The following is an 18,036-nucleotide window of genomic DNA, read 5'->3' on the forward strand; positions in this document are numbered from 1 at the left end:
TAAGAGGATATGTTAAATGAAGCAGGGCTTACACAGAATGTCATGTTGGTTTTGCTTATATTTGCACTATCTGTACAGCTGGTTCATTGGAGCATGCAAGAGAATGTGTGTTTTAAATTAAAAACTGCAGGATGGTCATATAGACTCTAAAAATGCTGATCGTGGCTGCCAAATGCCTTTCTTTAAAATTAAGGCAGTTAAGATGCAAAAAGTCTTTTTCTTCTAAATACATGGTTACTTTTCACGTGGAAAGTACAGCTGAAGAGTGAAACACTCCTGCGTCAAGAACTTTTAAGATTTCAGCAGACCTCCTCTGACTCCTTTCCCTTGTGTTGTCTAGCAGCTTTAGCCACTCGATGCACCATCCGTTGCTTTTCTTCAGCTCGTCCATCGGGGTTTCTAAGGAATACTGCCGACGCCGCTCCTGGCCCGGCGGAGGGCGGGCGGGGCTCGCCGCGGCTCCGGGCCGCCTCCCGCTCGCCGCTCTCTTTCCTGCTGCCGCTGCCAGGAAGTTGGAGACGGGGTAGTCTCTCTCCGCGCTGCTCCGGCCGGCGCTGGGTACGGCTGGGGCGGCTTTCTCTGCACGCAGGGGACCCTGCCTCGGGGATGTAGCGGCCCGCGGAGCCATGCGCGGCCCGGCGCTGCCCCGCTCCTCGCTGGGGACGGTAAGGCACGGCGGGGACTTCGCCGCTCCCGGCGGAGCGGGACCGTGCGCCGGCGGGACACCGCCTCGCCCGGCGACACCTCCGGTCCCGGCGATCTGCAGCCCGCCGCGGGTCCGCTGAGCGGTGTCCGCCGTCGAGCTTTCGGGCCCGGGCTCTCTTCCACCCTCCCGGCCGCCGTCGGGCTCCCCATCGCCGCCGCTCTGCGCCCAGCCCGCTTTCTGCTCGCCCTCTCCGGGGTGCTGGGGCTCCCCTCTCGGCAGCCCCATGCCGGGGCGGGCGGCGGCGGGGGAGGGCTCGGGGAGTCTGCGGCAGGGCGAGGCGGGCGGTCGTCGTCGCAGGGGAGGCTGGTGCGGGCGCCGGAGCGGCAGGAGCGGCGGTAGCGGGACGGGGAGCCCAGCCGCGCCATCCGCCCCGTGCCCGCGGGGCAGCCGGGCAGCGGCACCGCCGGGATCGCTGCCTCCCCCCCTCCGCTCCCTGCCCTCCGCTGGGCGCCGAGTTCTCTGGCGCCCTTCCCGGGATTTATCCCTGACTCAGGGAGAAGGCGTCTGGGCTTACAGGAACGGCGGCGGATTCCCCGAAGCCCGCGGCGCGGCCGTTAACGCGCAGGGGGTCCGGGCGGCGGGGCTCGCCGGACACCGATCGCCCGGGCCGGGATCGGAGCCGCCCGAGCCGGGACACCGACCGCCCGGGCCGGGATTGGAGCCGCTCCGCTTCCCTCGCCACTGTACGGGGACCGGCGATGAGCCGCCCCCGCTTTGCTGCGCAGCCGGGCGCACACAAATGCCACTCTGCGGGCGTCTGAACAAAGATTAGAGGGTTGTAGCTACGCCCCAAACCACGGGATTTGTATAAGAGCAAGTTCAGCTCTGCCGGTAGATCTTCTTTAGCCTTCCCGGGCTTCGTGGGGCAAGACTTTTAAGCTGCCCGTTGTGATTTTGCGGGCGAAAAAGTTTTAAAAGATAATCGGAGAGTTTTATGAATAGCCTGATTGCCAGACGTGAATGGCTATCGAGTATCAGCAGATGTGTGCTAAAGCTGAGACGATGGAGTGGTGTCACTCGGCGTCATGACATGGCTATAAATTCTGCTGTAAAGGTTACAGGGTCAAACTGTTTATCCTTAAATACCTAAAACATCCTGGTAATGCACACTTGCACTTGGCTGCACTGGACTTGTAATGTTGGCTTAGTTGTTAATTTGTGGTCAGAAAGTTGCAATGTGGGCAAAGTTACCTTCCAGAAGGTTTTGGATTTGGTCTTGGGGTTTTTTTAAAGCTTGAAAGGTTTGGAAACCTGGTAGTAGACTTAAAGTTAGCAGTTGCAGGACAACACACCTAAAACTGAGGAGAAGGAATACCTTGACTCTAGCTGTGGATCACTTGTCATCTTGGGACCTAGGTAGGACGCATCAACTGTTGACTTACAGACAGATATCAAAGCAGATAGCAAACCTGAAAAGTGTATTTCTGGCTTAAGAATAGAAGTGCACACATTTTGGTGCAAATTGGTACTATATGTGATATTATTCATTCAGTTGGCAAAAAAAGAAAGATCTATTGGATTCCCCAAATTCATTATATTCAGTTAAATAAGACATTGGAGGAAGTGTCCTTCAGTGGGATTTCTTTTTGAAGATGTTTTCCCCTTCCTATTTGCATGTAATTTCATGTTGTCAGTAGCATTCTACTCCCTACAGATAATGTTTATCTTTTCAATTAAATAATATTCTTCCCCCCCAGAGTTACAGGTCTCACTTTCACTCTGTTGTGTGCCCATCCACTGTCATTTACATTGCATATCATCCTGTTTGCCCTCATAGCCTTTCTTGGTCCCCTGATGCCTTCCTTCTACTCTTCTGATTCTTGTATGTTTCCTGTGATTCTTCAAAATTTCCTGTAGCCTGTTTCCATGCATTCATTCTTTCTGCCTGTCCTTAAATTCATTTTCAGGTGCTCTGTGTTTTCCCCATGCACTCCTAGCTTTTACAGTGGACAAATTTGCATCTGTCTTTACTGAGGCCAGTTTTCTGTCTCATTAAAAGAAAAAAAAATATAATGGAAGTTTCATTTATTCAAGAAAATTCTGTTTTATGAAGAAAAAAGACAAAATAGCCATAAGGGTACTTCTGGCACTGATTTATTTTCAAAGTAAAGGGAGAAACTGCCATTTTGAAGTTAGAAGCTACATTATATAAAAATCGAAAACCAGGCCACCAAGTGCATTGTAAGAGAGAGCTGTTGGGCCATCAGCCTGTTTCCAGTAGTGACCAGTCACAGGTGTCTGCCAAGGGTTTTGGAGCAGGGCAAGTGTACAGCAATGAAAAATAAGAATACTTTCCTGGCCTCCAGTGGCTGGGACTGTAGGAATTTCCAAGTTGAAATGGCGTCTTCGTATTTTGCATCCCTGACTGTGGCTTCTTTTTCCCTTCTCCTATGGGTGTGGTGATCAGTTTTGGAACCAGGACAGGTTTCTGGCAGAGCCAGCACTCTCTCATGGAGGCCCACACCTCAGCTACATGTTGGCTGTAAAAGTACCTCCCTGTGTTTGTTTTGAACCTTTCTGCTGCTTGTCTTATGTGATGCCTCTTAGTTCTTGTATTGGAGGAGACAGAGAACACTCATCCCAGTTCATCTTCTCTTTGGCATTCTGGCTTTGAGCCTGCTACAGTATCTTTGGCTCAGGTGTCTCTTTTATGGACTGGTATATTTTATCTTTCCCTTTGTGGCAGTCAGTCTGTACCAACGATGGTCCTTTTTACTTTTCTTTGTATTATATCTGGGTTAATTTATATTCTTAAGATTGGGGACCAGAACTACAGTCAAGATTCAATCCTTTACACATTGTCATAACAACACTCTTGGTTTTGCTCTCACATCCTTTCCCAATAATTGATAGCATTTGATTGCATTTCTGATTGTTTTCTCCAATAAGATTAATTGAACTTTTACTGCATATTAATCTAATTTGAATTTCTATTTTTAGGACTAACTGCTTCTAGACAAATGGAATGTTTATATTAGGGTCTGTGCTAAGTACACTTATGTGGCAATTTTTGTTCTTACAAGTAACCAGTACCATCAGTCTGGATGCCTTTCCCTTTTCATTAAGTAATCAATTTTCTGCATTAGCAGTATTATTTGTGGTAAACCCAGTGCTGTCATTTTGCTCCTTCTTGCCCATTTTCTTTAGTCATCACAAGGAGGCTTTGTTTGTATTTGGGGCAGATGCCTTGTGTTCTTTTCTGTAATCCCTGGATAGCTGAGTGCTTCCTTTGCTAACACATATCCTTGTGTTGTGCTCTTAGGAACCTGACAGTGGAAAGCACATCTCAAAGCAATGTCCCTATGTTTTCCTATTAAACCAAACAGGAATACATCTGTTCCAGTGAGTAGGACTCAGCATTTGACATTTACCTGACTTGAGAATTCACCTAGTGAATCACTGACAAGGGGCATGAGCAGGTCTGTGGCACAATGTGGGCAGGGGCCCAGGGCTCATGCCCAGCTGAAAATCATTTCAGGATGGAACAGTAAGGACCCCCTGAGCCTTTCCATGGCTCCTGCTCCATCAGCGCTCTGATGTGAGGCCGTACAGCAGCACAGTGGAACTCAGTCCTGAGCACAGGCAGGCAAAGTGCTGGGGTGTTGAGGGTCAGTGAACGTGGCACTCTGACAGTGTCCACCACAGTGTCCTCAGAGGGAAAGCTTCCAAAGAAATTTTCTTGTAGTTGTTATCAACTACCGACTTTTCCATTATTTTCTTAATCTTTACTAATATGAAATAAAGCCTTCTAACTTTAAATACTTTATTATATTTTATGATGTGAAGTCCACAATCTTTATGGATAATCACAGTTTTCTTTTGGTTTTTAAGTTAAGATTTCTAAGACCTTTCTTCATTGTATCAAAGGTACTACTAGTTTCCTGAATTTAGACAAGGCCTGAAATACAGCATTCTTTCATCTGATCTTCATAAAATGAGGATTATTTATAATAGTAGTTCTTGTAGCCTTCTTTTGTCCTTTCCAGATTTTACAGAGCAATGATGAAAGCTTCCTGTAAATGTTGCTTTAATGCACATTTCTCAATGTGTAAAGCAGAAGTTCTGGTTTCCCTTTCATCTTTGTATAGCAAACTAAAACAAACACAAACCTCAAAGAGCTTTTGGAAATGGCTGAACCGGACAAAGAACATAACAGTAAATCCTGTGCTCTGATTTCTTTGGTAGCTCATTAGTCTGAGCAAGATACTGGTTTTTGCCCAAGCCTCCAAGCTGACTAATTTTTTATAACTCATTAAAAAGGCTGACAGTTGATTTACGATGATGATTAAAGATTATTTATGTGCAGAATACTTGTGCATGGGGTGTGTATCATGCTGGATTCTTAAGCCAAGGTAACTTGCTGTTACAAAATATTTTGAGACACTCTAATGACTCATAATGCCTCTTATTTGCAGGTAATCGATAATTAATTAGTTTAAAAATGGAATTTGCAAACTGGAAGCCTTTTTTGGGAGACGTGGTTGATTAAGTTATTACAATGGAATCTTTATGCAACTTGGTCCATGAGGATTAAGGATGATTAAATATATTTATATGAATAAAATACTGATTTCATTGTTGAAGATAATGCTGAGACTAAAAGACTTAATTCATAATTATTTACAACACAGTACAGATAGTTATAACTAGTAGTATGGTGTACTGTTTTTTCAAGAAATGTTGAAGCAGCAGTATTAAAGATAGCAAAATGACCTGTGTGTCACTGTACCTGCTCCCTCCACCCTTCTGCAAATTGTAGTGGTGGCAGTAATCCAAGAATATTTGTGAAAATTGTGGAAAGACTCCTAACTCCTGTCTCAGCTGTCAAAACATTCCGTAGAAGAGCTTTTGGGCTTGTGCTGTGTCTTTTTTCATTGTAGGTGAAGTGCTGGGCAGTAAGTGCTGGTGTGAGGTATGGGAAGGAACTAGGGTTGCCTTATGTGTGAGGAAATGTGCAGCTGTCATCCAGAGGGGTGGAATGTTTTAAGGAAGCAGCATTCTGCCATATTTTGGTTATTTCTGTGGCAGTTTCAGAAGTAAACCCCAGAGTTTCTGCTGACTCTCTTTTCCCTGGGTAGTCCCTGCTGACTGAAAAGGCGGAGTAGGTATGAATCAGTGGTGTGCATCGCACGTGGTTTGAATTACCACTTGGCTTAGGTAATGCACATTATCTCTGTGAAGTTGCTTAGTGCGTACTGGTTTTTTTGATCCTGGCAAGTGGAGTGTGTTGTACACCTAACAATGGATATTCAGCTTATTTCACTTGCAGAAGACCTCCAAACTTTGCCTAGGCAAACTCTTATCAATGACTTGAGGCTTCAGAGCTAAATCTCACTGCTCACCAGCAGTGTTTCTCAGGGCTCAATTCTAGGGCCAGTTCTGTTCAATGTATTTATTCTAGATAAATTGGAGCATTGAGCAATGATTATTGGAATGAAATGGAGCAAGTCCAAATGCTGAATCCTGAATATGGGGACAGAGTTACTTCTGGGCACAAATACAAACTGTGACAGGAGTGTCTGCAGAGTGCCCTGCAGAGAGGGCCCTGGGGGTGCTGGGGGCAGCAGCAGCTCAGTGAGAGTCAGCAGGGCATAGCACAGAGGGCAGGAACCGTGTCCTGGGGGCATCAAACGCAGAGCACAGCCGGGCAGAGCAGGGATCATCCATCACCCGCTGTGCTCAGCGCTGCTGCGGCCTCACCCGGAGTGCTGGGGGCAGCTCAGAGCCTCACAATTTAAAGATTTTGACATATTTCCTTGAATGTGTCCAGAGGAGGGGAACTGTAAAAGAATTTTTAAAAATCAGGCTCTCATCTCCATTAGACAGATTTGTTGGTACAAATCAACTGTGTTACATGGTAGCTTAAGCCAGGTGCCTCAAAAGAGGAATCCCCAACAAAAAAATTCCTGGGCAATATCACCCTTATGATCTAAACTCCCTATCCCTCAAGCAACAGTCTGGATCAAAAAGCATTATTATATGGGGTCTCCTCACTCTTCACTGGGTCACTCTTTCACTACCAAGTGGTTGCCATGTGGTCACCTTCATATCCACCTCTTAGGCTGGTTTTCCTGAGGATTTTGATCAGTTCTGTAGTCCATGTTGTAATATGGTTATTACAGTTCATATACGTGAGCTATGTGCCTTCCAACTGAAACAGAACAGACTGTTCTAATTTCATGTATTACCTGAATTTGATGAAGCTGTTCATTGGTATAAATCAGTGTATTGCTGAATGGCTCGGGGAGCTGCTTATTAAGATGGTGGTGTTTTGGTGTTTTTTTCCATCATATGAATGATTTTGCTGGATGGCCGAGTCATTGGGGTGTGAGTCACTCCTGGCCTGTGACTTTCTGTTCCTCAAATTGTGTTCAGTAACATGTTAACTCTGCTTTGATGACACTTACAGACATGTTTTCACTTAATCTGAAAAATTAAAAACACTTCTGTTTTCTTTTGGCTTTGAAGGTGTATCTGACCAATTTTCTCTGTATTTTTGGATTAATCTTTGATGCTTTTATCTTCTTTCTATTGCTGACTTGTGTGACTTATGGAGTGACTGTTTATGTTTTCGTATCAGGGGATTAATCACTAGCTAGAGAATCTGAATGTTTTTATTGTTACTGTGTGTCAGACCATCTGTGTGAAGGATCTTCTATCTGTTTTCCTGCAAGCAATAAATCTTGTCAGCTGCTGAAGCAATTTTTAGTTCCGCTGAGGAGTTTTTAGTGGAGTGCTTACAATTATTCTGTGGTCAGCTAATGAAGTCTGAAATGATATCTATTTAAATATGTGGTTCTCTTTTTTCCTGTTCACCATTTTAGCATCTGGTCTATTGAATGTGTCAGAGCTCTCCAAAAAACAATGTTTTAGTTTTGTCAGAGTTGCAAACTCCATCCTACTTGAGGTTTTAAGTTGCTTTTAGGTGTGTACCTCTCTCCCACAAGGCTTTAATTCTGAAAGACAAACAGGACAGTGTAGGGCTGTCATAACCATTTCATTCTATGTATCTTTTGGTAAACTTGCTACCACAAAATTGGTATCATGACTGTGGTTTACCCTTATTGGTTTACTTTGCTTTTTCTATAAGTCTCCTAGCTGAAAAAGCCAAACAAAAGGAAAGAAAAAGAACTCTGAAGCTGTGCTTGTACTGCTCGGCATCTTCAAAAAAAAACCACTTTCAAAAAAAAAAGATGGGAAAACATTACAGTTACAGGGAAGGTAGTATAGTAAAACTTTGTGTGAGATTATATTGGCAGGGCGGTGTTCATTTGCAAAAATTATTAGTTGATTTTCATCATTCACATGATCTTATGCATAGAGTTCATTGGTACATCTGTACCATACTCAGAAGCATCAACACATGGATGTCCAGTGTGGCCAGGATCACTTGTGTGCAAAGAGGATGACAAGAGATGCAAGTTGTCAAGTCTTCATCATGCTGCTGGACTTCTTCATGGTACTATAAAGTAGTTTTTGGACAAATCTTTCATATTCTTCAGGAGTCATTGGTTGGTATGAGATAGGTCTTTGCTGTAGAAACTTGCTGACTTCAGGTTTCATAAATCTTGGACCAAGTTTTGACCTGGTTTTGTTTTGTTGGGGTTTTTTTAACCTTTTTGTTGTTGTATGTTTTTTCTCTATCTGAATGTTTGAAATGCAAGCTTGAGGTGTGTTTTTCTATGGGGCCAAGAAGCAAAGGGGTTGTGTTTGTGATATGCTGCAATCTTGTTACCATCCTTCTGGTACAGGATCTTTTGCTGATGAGTCATTTATGTTGTCCTCTTACCAGAGTGGAGGCCTTTTGGCCATTACATAAACAGTATATTTCTCAATTTCAGTGCTGGGAACAGTGTCCTGCAAACAGTGTCCAGGGAACAGCATCCTTCATTATTGGTGCAGCTGTGCTTTTAACCCCTGGTTCACGTGTGTGGGTGTACAAACTCACCCTCTCTTACAGTCATGTGGCAGTCATGCCAATCCTAACATTTCTGTTAAGATTGGCATGATAACAGTAACTTTCAGTGGAAAAATAGAAATCAGATCTTAACAGAGTTAAAAAAAAGAAGAAACTGCTCATTTTTGTGTCAAATTGTATTGGCTGATTGTTAACAGCTACAGTTTAACAGGAAGAATGTACATTTGACACAGGAGAAATCAAAAAACTAACTTTCCCATGTTTCTAGGTCTGGCTTGCTCAGGAGGCATTTTGGAAGATTTCCTGTACTTAGTAGGCAGTGAGATCCTCTTTTGCCATGTTATTCCAAACTTCCCATCTTGTGTATTTATTCAGTGGAACTGCAAGTACTGGATGCATTCTTCTCTGTGGAACTGTTTCTACACAGCCAGCTTTACTGCCTTCCTTAATAAAAATATTTCTTTGCTCTTGTGTAACTTTTATGCAAGTTGCAGCATTTTCAAGGCATTCCATGTATAAAATGCACACCATGAAAAATATTTGTTTTATATACAACCAGTTTGCTGTAGAGGCCATTGAATTGTATATTAATATCACAGATGGCAGGCATTGGTTTGTTGGGGTTTATTTTTGTAGATCATCTCCCCACACATATTTGCCAGTGGAGGGTCCCATTACCAGAATTAACCAAGTAAATTGAACTCATGATATGATGTAATTCTAAGTGCTGAGATGAGAGGGGCAGTCTGCAGGAGGATATAATGTTTTCTCACTTTATTTCTCTCCTCTCCCCCCTCCCTCTCTGTTTACAGGTTATTCTAATATTTGTCTGTGTGTTGACAAAGGAATCTGTAGAAATTACTCCAGTGCCATATAGAGTGCAAGTCCATCGGGTAGCTCTGGATGGAAGAGACCCCTCTAACCCTTTGAGGAGAGAAAAGAAACAAATGCACTGTCAACTGGGACAATACCTACACCCCAAAAAGACCCACTGCTGTATGAGGTGTCATGCAGGTACACAAAATAAGTACAGTAGTAGTGACTTTCACCTGGGAGGCATTTTCTGGTCCTGTACTCTCAAACTGTCTCTTTCCTACAGCTAATCAGCTCTCCCTTCGCTTGGTACCTATCCCTACCGAGATAAATTCTTATTTCTTTTATTTATTCTTATTCCCTTTCTCCTTTTATGGGCTGTCAGTGTCATTCACACTGGTGAGGGGAAGCATACTTGGTCCTTATGGCATCAACTCCAGGGTTTCTTTTGAGGAACCAGTGACTCCTGTCCTCCCTAAGACAACGCATTTGCCTTCGTGTCAGAGCTATGTTAACTGATTTTCTTGCAGGTACCTACAAGGCAAAAGACTGTGAAGGGCCTGACCAAGCAACTGTCTGTCTTCCATGTGCCAGTGGCACATTCACAGCTGTTGATAACACCATGTCTAAATGCTTCCAGTGCAAACGCTGCCGTACAGGTGAGGCACTGCCAGATCTGCAGGATCTGAGGAAAATAGGGGTGGATGAGGGCTGGAGGGGATGGCAAGGTGAGCGAGGGAGCTTGGAAAAGTAAGCAGTTGAATGGGTAAGACAGTGTATGGGGATGGATTGGGGACACCAAACTGGAACAGTCTGAGATATAGTTTGCAGGCTTTTCTGGCCTTTTTCTGTGAAAATTAGGGGATAACAATACCTATGATCATGACAGTGCTCTCAGTTGAAGGTGAAGGAAGAGGCTGGAGTAATAATTTCTCCTTTCTTTCCTCAGCACTCCAGCAGATAGTAGAGACACCCTGCACCCCAAAGCAAGATACTGTATGTGGCTGTCAGAGGAATCAGTATCAGATTGATTCTGAGTCTGAATACTTCCAGTGTAGGAACTGCAGCTCGTGTGCTGATGGGATTATTGCCAGCTGTGAGTATGGCTGGATATGGCTCCAGTGCAGATGTACTGTAGTAGAGTAGAATTTCTGATATGCTGCAGTGCCTTGCACTGAAAGGATGGTGGTTTTGGAACAACCATCCAGGGTTTGTCTGCCCTCTTTCCCCAGAAAGACTGCTATTTTTTGCCTGCTGTGGCATCAATCCCTGTTTTCTATCATAGCTGCTTTCTTTTGTCCTTGAACTGTTTCTTGGTTTTGGCTGTTGTGAGGAGCTACTTTCTACTTAATTTTGGGGCCTCTGCCTTGCCTGTCCTGAAGCAAGGTCTTTATGTTCTAGAACATACAGTTCTTTCCTCTTGCCTTCCTTGTTTGTCTTTCTCCTGATGCTGACTGCATTTCCCCTACCAACTGCTGAAAGCACTTGGAGTATGATGGATGAAAATACTTCTGGCCCTGGTGTAATAAAGCCTCTATTCTGGCCTTATTATCAAGCAGTGCAAGATAGCTCGGGAGTCCAGTCCCCAGGGAACAGGGTGCCCGAAGCTAGGCTAGCTCAAGGCCAATGCCGCGGGGCTACCCTCTAGCAAGCATGGTGATTGTCAGCTCTGTAGTGATTGCAAGCTCTCTTAAGGTTTCAGCTCTTGCTTGCTAGGCAGGGGTGTCCCCGGGCTGAGGCTGCAGCAGACGGTGAGAGAGGAGGGGGAGAGGTCCTGGCGGTTCCACAGAGATGGCTTTTTTGGGGGAGTCTGTGAAGGGTCCCAGCGACAGCTCTTCTTCTGTCGAATGGGCTAAAGTAGGCCCCTCTTATAGGGTTAAGGGGAATCCAGATTTAACCAATAGTAAGGGTTAAAGTAACATAGCCTATAGGGTTACAGAGACAGGCTTTGGGGCGGAGGTCAGAGAGACAGGAACTTCTGTTGCTGTCTCAGCATTCCTATTGTTCAGTCCTCCATGGGGCTTTACCTAGGTCCATGGGGTTTACTACACTGGTGCTCAGCTGAAGTGCTGGTCAGTCAATTGCTGAGCAACCACAGTGTTCTGTGCAGTGTTCTAAAGTAAAGAGCTGCCAGTGCTGCTGAGCTATACCCAGTGGCATTGGGCATCACCTTGGGATGATGCTAGTGTCTGGGAGAAGTACTCGTTCTAGCTGTCCCAAAGTGAGGAATCAGAGATCTTAACAAATGCTGCTGTCTGTAGTCTAATTCTTTCCATGTCCCTTAAATGTTTTCTTTTGATATGAGGACTGAGAAAGCATGAGTCACTATTGGATGCAACACAAACTGACTTTATTTCCTTGATGAGCTCTTTTATAAGGTTGCACAGGCAGATCTGACTGTGCAGCCAAACAAGACATCACACATCCATGCCCATTCACACCCCGACTGGTCTTCCAAATCTGCACATACATACATTCCTTAGGGGCTGTCTTCCAGCCCAAGGACACACACTCCCCTCTCAACATCTTATTCAGCTGGTCATGATCTGTACCAAAGATACAATTATAATTAATTTAGTCATTGTTCTTTAATTTTCCAGCAGGCCCATGCTTCCAGTCCAGCTGCTCCCACATCCTACCTTGTCTTAAAGCTATCCTGTCTTCTTTGCAAGCTATGCTGCTCCTGATCCCTTTCCCATCTCGTACCCTGCCCAGTGTGAGGTTTGCTGTTTCACTGGTGAATGTGTTCCCTCTAGTGTTCAATCATCTTGTCACACTTTCCATGCTTAAGTTCTCCTCAAGGGTCGTGATTGCACACTGTCCTTGAGCAGCTTCCTTCCCTCTTGGCTGATGTAGAACTGTTTTATTCCCATCCCTCCCTTGCCACAGAATGCATGCTCCTTGTTCTAGTACATTTTCCCCTTCTCTCATGCAATTTGATATCCTTCCATCACTGTTCTTGCCTGCTCCTCCCCACACCTGTTTTATTCAGGCTCTCTCCTGTGCCTTGCTTAGAAGTGATAGTTCTTTCATTTCTTACCCCTTCCACTCACGACATCAGAAGAATGCTTATGTGTCCCATGACTTGAAATGATTTCTCCCTGCACTGAACTGACTTCCTCACCAGTCCCAGCTGCTCAGGGACCACTTCTCCCTCATCTTGGCCTGACTAATGTGGTTTCCCCTTCCTGTCATGCTTGAACTTGGGTGACTTTTACTGCTTTTTGCACATTACACTAATTCCAGCTGCTCTGTAATTATAGTCCCTTTCCAAGCCTCTGCAGAGGTGCCCACCTTCAGGACAGTGGCACTCTTATTTTTATTACTTTTATCCTCCTCCAACTCTGTTTTTATATATAGATCAAATCCTTTATCTCTTCAGTAGCAGTTTTCCAGGCTTAAAAGAAGGATAATCCTTCATCCATTTTGAAGTTGATTTTTTCCCCTTCGCTTTCTTCTTTGTCCATATTATGGCCACAGTTTCTGATTTTTTTTTCCTCTACAGGTTCAAAGAACAAAGATGCAATTTGCAGGTGTAAGCCTCAATTCTTCCTGTCACATAGTAATATTTGCAAGCCTTGCAACAGGTGAGCTTTTTTACTCTGTGTGCCCCACCACTGAGTAGGAGGGACAGCAGGAGCTCCACAGGGGGAGGAAATTCTTCTCATGACACCTTCTATCTAGAGATAACTTTACAATATTCTAATTGCCTTTCTGGGGCAAGTAGGTCTTCACCCCCAGTCTTCTCTATGTGGGCATTAGCCCACTAAGAGCCCAGAGTCACTAGTCACACTGCATTGCTGTGCTTTGCAGGCTCATCTTGACTTGTCTGTTAATTAGGGAGGTTGGAAATGGCTAGAGTTTCATTGCACATGTGCTCACCTCTCTGATCTGCCCTTTCAGCTGCACTGGAGAAGACTGCTTGCTGTGTCCTAGCCCAGTCACTACCTCACCGACCTCATCTGGGCTGAGTGAGTGCTCAGGGGGCTGAAGGGCAGTGGAATCTTTTCTTTGTGCAGTGTTGTTCTCTTAATGCCTTTTGTAAAGGGTTCTATTTTCCACTTTGTCAAACCTTTATCCTTTTTCTCCCTACCATTTGCAAATCTCCACTTGCTGTTCTTCCTCTAGCACTTACCTCCTCTTTTCTTAGTCACTCATGTATTTGCTCTCTTCCTTTTGTCCAGATGGAAACCTTGTACTTGGCACCCTTGTTGCAATATTTGGAGTTATCTTCGTCCTCTGCATTGCACGTAAAGTAGGGAAGCTGGTGCAGAAACATAAGACTGGGTCTTTCTGCTCCCGTGGTGAGTACAGTGGCACGTGCAGTGATATTGACTGGGATAGACACCAATTTCTGTGTGCCTTTGTGTGTGAGGGACAAAGTGGGATTCCCTGACTCTGCTCTGCTGCTAGGCCAGAGTAGCACAAGAACTAAATAGCCAAGGCTGTTATTGCAGTTCTGCATCCAGGCCTGTAGCTATGACTGGATGTGCACTTGAGCTTATTTCTGGGATGTTTGTTTTGCTATAAAACATTTTTGAGGGCAGGATTGTGAGTAGCTGCTTTCCTGTTTTCTCTGGGACAAGAGGAAGTGAAAATAATTTCTACTTTCTTTTTTTTTTTTCTTTCTTTGAAGCTTCTTTGCCACAGACAACCAAGGAGCCAGTATCAGAGGTGAGCAAGATGATGGTTATATATATATATATATATATATATATATAGCTTGCCTTCCACTTTCAAATATGTTAGCCTGGGATCTGGAGTAATATTTTTCCCCATGGGCTGTTTTCAGGCCTTGTATTTTCAAGTGAGCTGAGTAATAGGGCTGTTTAACTCAGAAGTCTTTTCCTGTAGAGGGTGGAGCCAGTAACACTTTACTTCCCCTCTTCTAGAGGATGCTTTTCAAACTCCTGGTTTTTTTTTTTTCCTTTTTCTTTTTTTTTCCTGGATACATTTTGTTCAGATAGTTGATCCTTAATCCTCTTTTCTCTCTGTGTATCCCAAGCTTGGAGGATTTAATTAATTTTATTTCACCTCAGATCTTGACTCCACAAGCCTCTCAGTGCTGCTTCACAGTATTCTCTGAGGTCCAAGGTAACTCTGCAAATAAGAGGCAGCAGCTGAGGTGGGGTTTCCACAGCCTTACAGAGGAGGCTGATGGGAAAGATGGCATGTGGAGCTTCTAGAATGGTGGTGATTTTGGGTACCAGCCTTACTCGATTTTGTAAAGAAATACTTTTTCCTGGACTATTGTTTTATGGTGCCAAAAGAAAGTTAAACTCTTTGGGTTCTGCTGGAAAGAAATGTTTGGTGTCCTCTGCTGAAACAAGGCATGTAGGAAGGGTTAAAATCTCAACACCCACTCCCCATCTATCTTGGATAAATTTTAGCATATAAAGCTAGCGGCTGCTTGCACAAGACAGGTGTATTGTGCTGCTGTGGGTAATTCTGGACTATGTAATGTGTCTTTCAGGTTGAGGAAAAAAATGAAATTTCCACCCTTTGTCCTGAGTCCCAGAAGGAAACAGAATTGCCATTAAATGCAACCCAGCCATCTGCACCTCTGCCACAGAGTTCACATGAGTTACCAGACTGTGTCAGACCTGCCAGGAAGACACAGCTTCCAGACAGTAAGTGAAACTCCTCCATCCTTCTCTCCTTCCCCAGTCAAATGGGAACCTAATTATGCAGATGCAGCTAGGAGTGTGCTGGAGAGACCTTACTCAGTGTATGTGGCCTGGATGTGTACCCATGCATGGCACAGTAGAAAGGCAGAAGCATGCCCAGAGCCTGTGAGTCTGTATATGCCAAATATCTGTGCAAGGCCTTTCTGTTGTTCCTTTTCCCTACCAGCAAAATGGATTGCCATATGTATTGACATGCTGTCAATATGGGCAGTGACCCAGAATAATTTTAATAATTCACTCTTTTTCAAGGATGTATGGCAGAAAGGCCCTAAGAAAATGTGCTTGACTCTGCTCATAGCCTTATACAAGAGCATATGGAAACATTCCCATTACATTTTGAGGGACAAGAGCAAGTCTGGAGTCTGTGTGATTGCTCTGGAGAACTGGAGAAGCTTGAATAAGAGGGGGCAATGCAAGATGCCAGGGCAACCTCCAGCCCTGGGTTATTCCCATTGTCCTTGAGGTGGAAGAATCCTGCTTCTCAGGGTTTCCCTCTGTGTCCACAGCCCCTGCTGTTCTGTACACGGTGGTGGATCACGTGCCGCCGTCGCGGTGGAAGGAGTTTGTGCGGCGCCTGGGGCTGAGTGACTGCGACCTGGAGCGGATTGAGCTGGAGCACCGGCGCCTGCGAGATGCCCAGTACGAGATGCTCCGGCTCTGGAGACTGCAAATGGGCCGTGCTGCCACCGTGGAGCACATCAGCCGTGTTCTCAACCAGATGGAGCTCAGTGGCTGCAGTGAAGCTGTTCAAGAAGCTTTGCTCAACCAGAACTCTCCTCAGCCTTGCAGCCTTCACAACCATCTTTAATCTATTTCTGCTTAGCCTCCCTTTGACCTTTAAGAGGGGATCATAGCTCTCTGTCTTCCTCATATCTCCACATCTTTGCAACACTCGTCAGCTGGTTTTGTTGGAGACAGCAGCAGGTTTTGCTGGAGGAAGGCTGAGGTTTGCTTCTTAACCACCACGTAGTTCAACCTTTAAGCCATGGCATACCTCTGCAACACCTCCTCTCCCAAGGAGGGGAAGCACCTCATCAAGGAAGTGGTGTGTGGAGTCTGACCAAGATGCAAATAGGAGTTCTGAGTGACTTGATCATGGATCAGCTTCTATGGACAAGTTGTTGCTGAAACAAGTGCTCCACACATCATGTGGCAGGTAAATTTGTAGGGGGTTTGGGTAAGCTGAGTACTCACTCACTTCTTGCAGATCTATTTTTCTGCGAGATCAACCAGTTGAAGTGGCTCATATTGCAGCCTTTTGATTGCTAAACCTGACTCAGAGGAAGTGGTAGGAGGATGTGCCTATTTCTGGGAGCAGGAGAGGATTGCCCCCTCTTGGTGTCAACCGGTAGCAACTAGTTGGTATCGCTGTAGCAAAAGTCTCCTGGAGATTCAGAACTGGTTCTCTCTCTGTGAGAAACAGGAGGAAATCATCCTTTCCACACCATGTCCTTCAGGTTCCAGAGGAGTAAGAATTTTAAGCCAGTGAGTCAGATGGTTGGTGCTTTTTTCCTCAAGTTTTTTTTTTTTTTTTTCTGTATCTAGAAATCATGTAAGTTAGCATTAACAAAACACCTGCCTGTGTATTTGTCCAAGTGCAGGGTGGCAAGGAGTGTGTGCACCTGCCTGGGTGAGGTGGTACCTATGCATGAGCACCTCTGCAAGTCTGTGCTTGCACACAGGCTGGTAGGCTTGTGTCTACCTGCTTATCTACATTGGATGATTCTGTGAATCTAACTGCACATGGGACTGTGTATGTGTCTGTATAGATATTGTAGCAACTGTTGAATAACTGCACACTACTTCCTGGACTGTGATTGCTGCTTGGCTGTGGGAGCCATTCGGTACCATCTCCAGGCTCTCCCCATCACTTCTCACCAGAATTACTGTGGGAGAACCAGATGTAGAAAAAATCAACTAGCCTGCACCAGGTGCAGGTTGTCCACATGTTTGTAACATGGGTTTTTTCAGTCTCTAATCCCTTGATCAGAGAAGAACTTTCTATTGTAAATACACTAAATGTTCTGAATTAAAGTGAATATTTTTACCTCTGTTCTGGTTTCGCTCATATCAGCTTATTTTCTGAGACTGGGGGTGGGGGCAGAGGAATGGGAATAACTTACAGAAGTGTCAAGAGTGGATGGCTTGGTGGTCTTGGTATTTTTTTTTAAATCCAAGTTTTATATATTTTGGTATGCAAAACTTAGCTGACCTCACATCACAAGAAGCTAGCTGAGGGCAGGAAGTAGGCAGGAATTAAATGAAATCCAGTTGCAGGTCTTCTCAGATATTCAAGAATATGAATGCCAGCACATTTAGAGTGAATGTTTAAGCAATATACAATGAGTCATTTGGATTAGTATCTGGCTTTTTAAACTGGAAAATAATCTTTAAATAAAAGAATAACAATAGGTTATACTTTAAGGTTATCTTACATGTTTTTGTCGGAGGAACCAGAGCACTATGTTAAATAAGGAAGGACTACTCCTATTCTACTTGAAAGTTTCCAGCTTGAAACATGGAAGTTCCTGACCGTCAGTGACAAAGCCAGGAACTGACATCAGTTTTAATTCCCAGTTTGAGGCTTTGTTTTGCTATGCCTACATCCTATTTTAATTGAGGATGATATTGTTGTTGCTTTGGTTATTTTTTTAATCAGAGGCAGTACAAAGCACACTGTAATACACTTTTTCTTTCATAATTTATGTTCACCAAGCACAACAGTATGATAATTATTAGAAGTACATGCTGTATATTCAAAGTCCTTGAAGTGGGGAAATTCTTGGAAATCTTTTCCAGGTGTGATGTCTTAGCCTTGGATTTTTCCCCCCATCTCAAACTGTCCAATACATAATTTAAAATCTATGTGTTGCAAAGCTTGTGGCACAAGATAAGCCACAAGCAGCAGGCCC

The 18,036-nt window shown here is 44.5% G+C and overlaps 1 protein-coding gene across 1 annotated transcript; it reads left to right on the forward strand.

Annotated features, from left to right (window-relative positions):
- Positions 1-505: 505 nt before the first annotated feature.
- Positions 506-17,103, forward strand: TNFRSF1A (TNF receptor superfamily member 1A). The gene is made up of 10 exons (XM_030950715.1): positions 506-665; positions 9,437-9,638; positions 9,968-10,096; positions 10,387-10,533; positions 12,943-13,024; positions 13,341-13,408; positions 13,622-13,741; positions 14,074-14,111; positions 14,911-15,067; positions 15,631-17,103. The coding sequence occupies exons 1-10, from the start codon at positions 627-629 to the stop codon at positions 15,930-15,932; spliced, it is 1,284 nt and encodes a 427-aa protein (XP_030806575.1). The 5' UTR covers positions 506-626; the 3' UTR covers positions 15,933-17,103.
- The last annotated feature ends 933 nt before the right edge of the window (positions 17,104-18,036 follow it).

This window comes from Camarhynchus parvulus, chromosome 1, assembly GCF_901933205.1.
Source record: "Camarhynchus parvulus chromosome 1, STF_HiC, whole genome shotgun sequence".
NCBI classification, from domain to species: domain Eukaryota; kingdom Metazoa; phylum Chordata; class Aves; order Passeriformes; family Thraupidae; genus Camarhynchus; species Camarhynchus parvulus.

Coding starts and splice junctions, on each gene's coding strand:
- TNFRSF1A (XM_030950715.1), top strand. CDS start 627: ATGCGCGGCCCGGCGCTGCCCCGCTCCTCGCTGGGGACG. Junction 666..9,436: donor CCCGCTCCTCGCTGGGGACG/GTAAGGCACGGC, acceptor CTCTGTTTACAG/GTTATTCTAATATTTGTCTG. Junction 13,025..13,340: donor ATTTGCAAGCCTTGCAACAG/GTGAGCTTTTTT, acceptor CTGCCCTTTCAG/CTGCACTGGAGAAGACTGCT.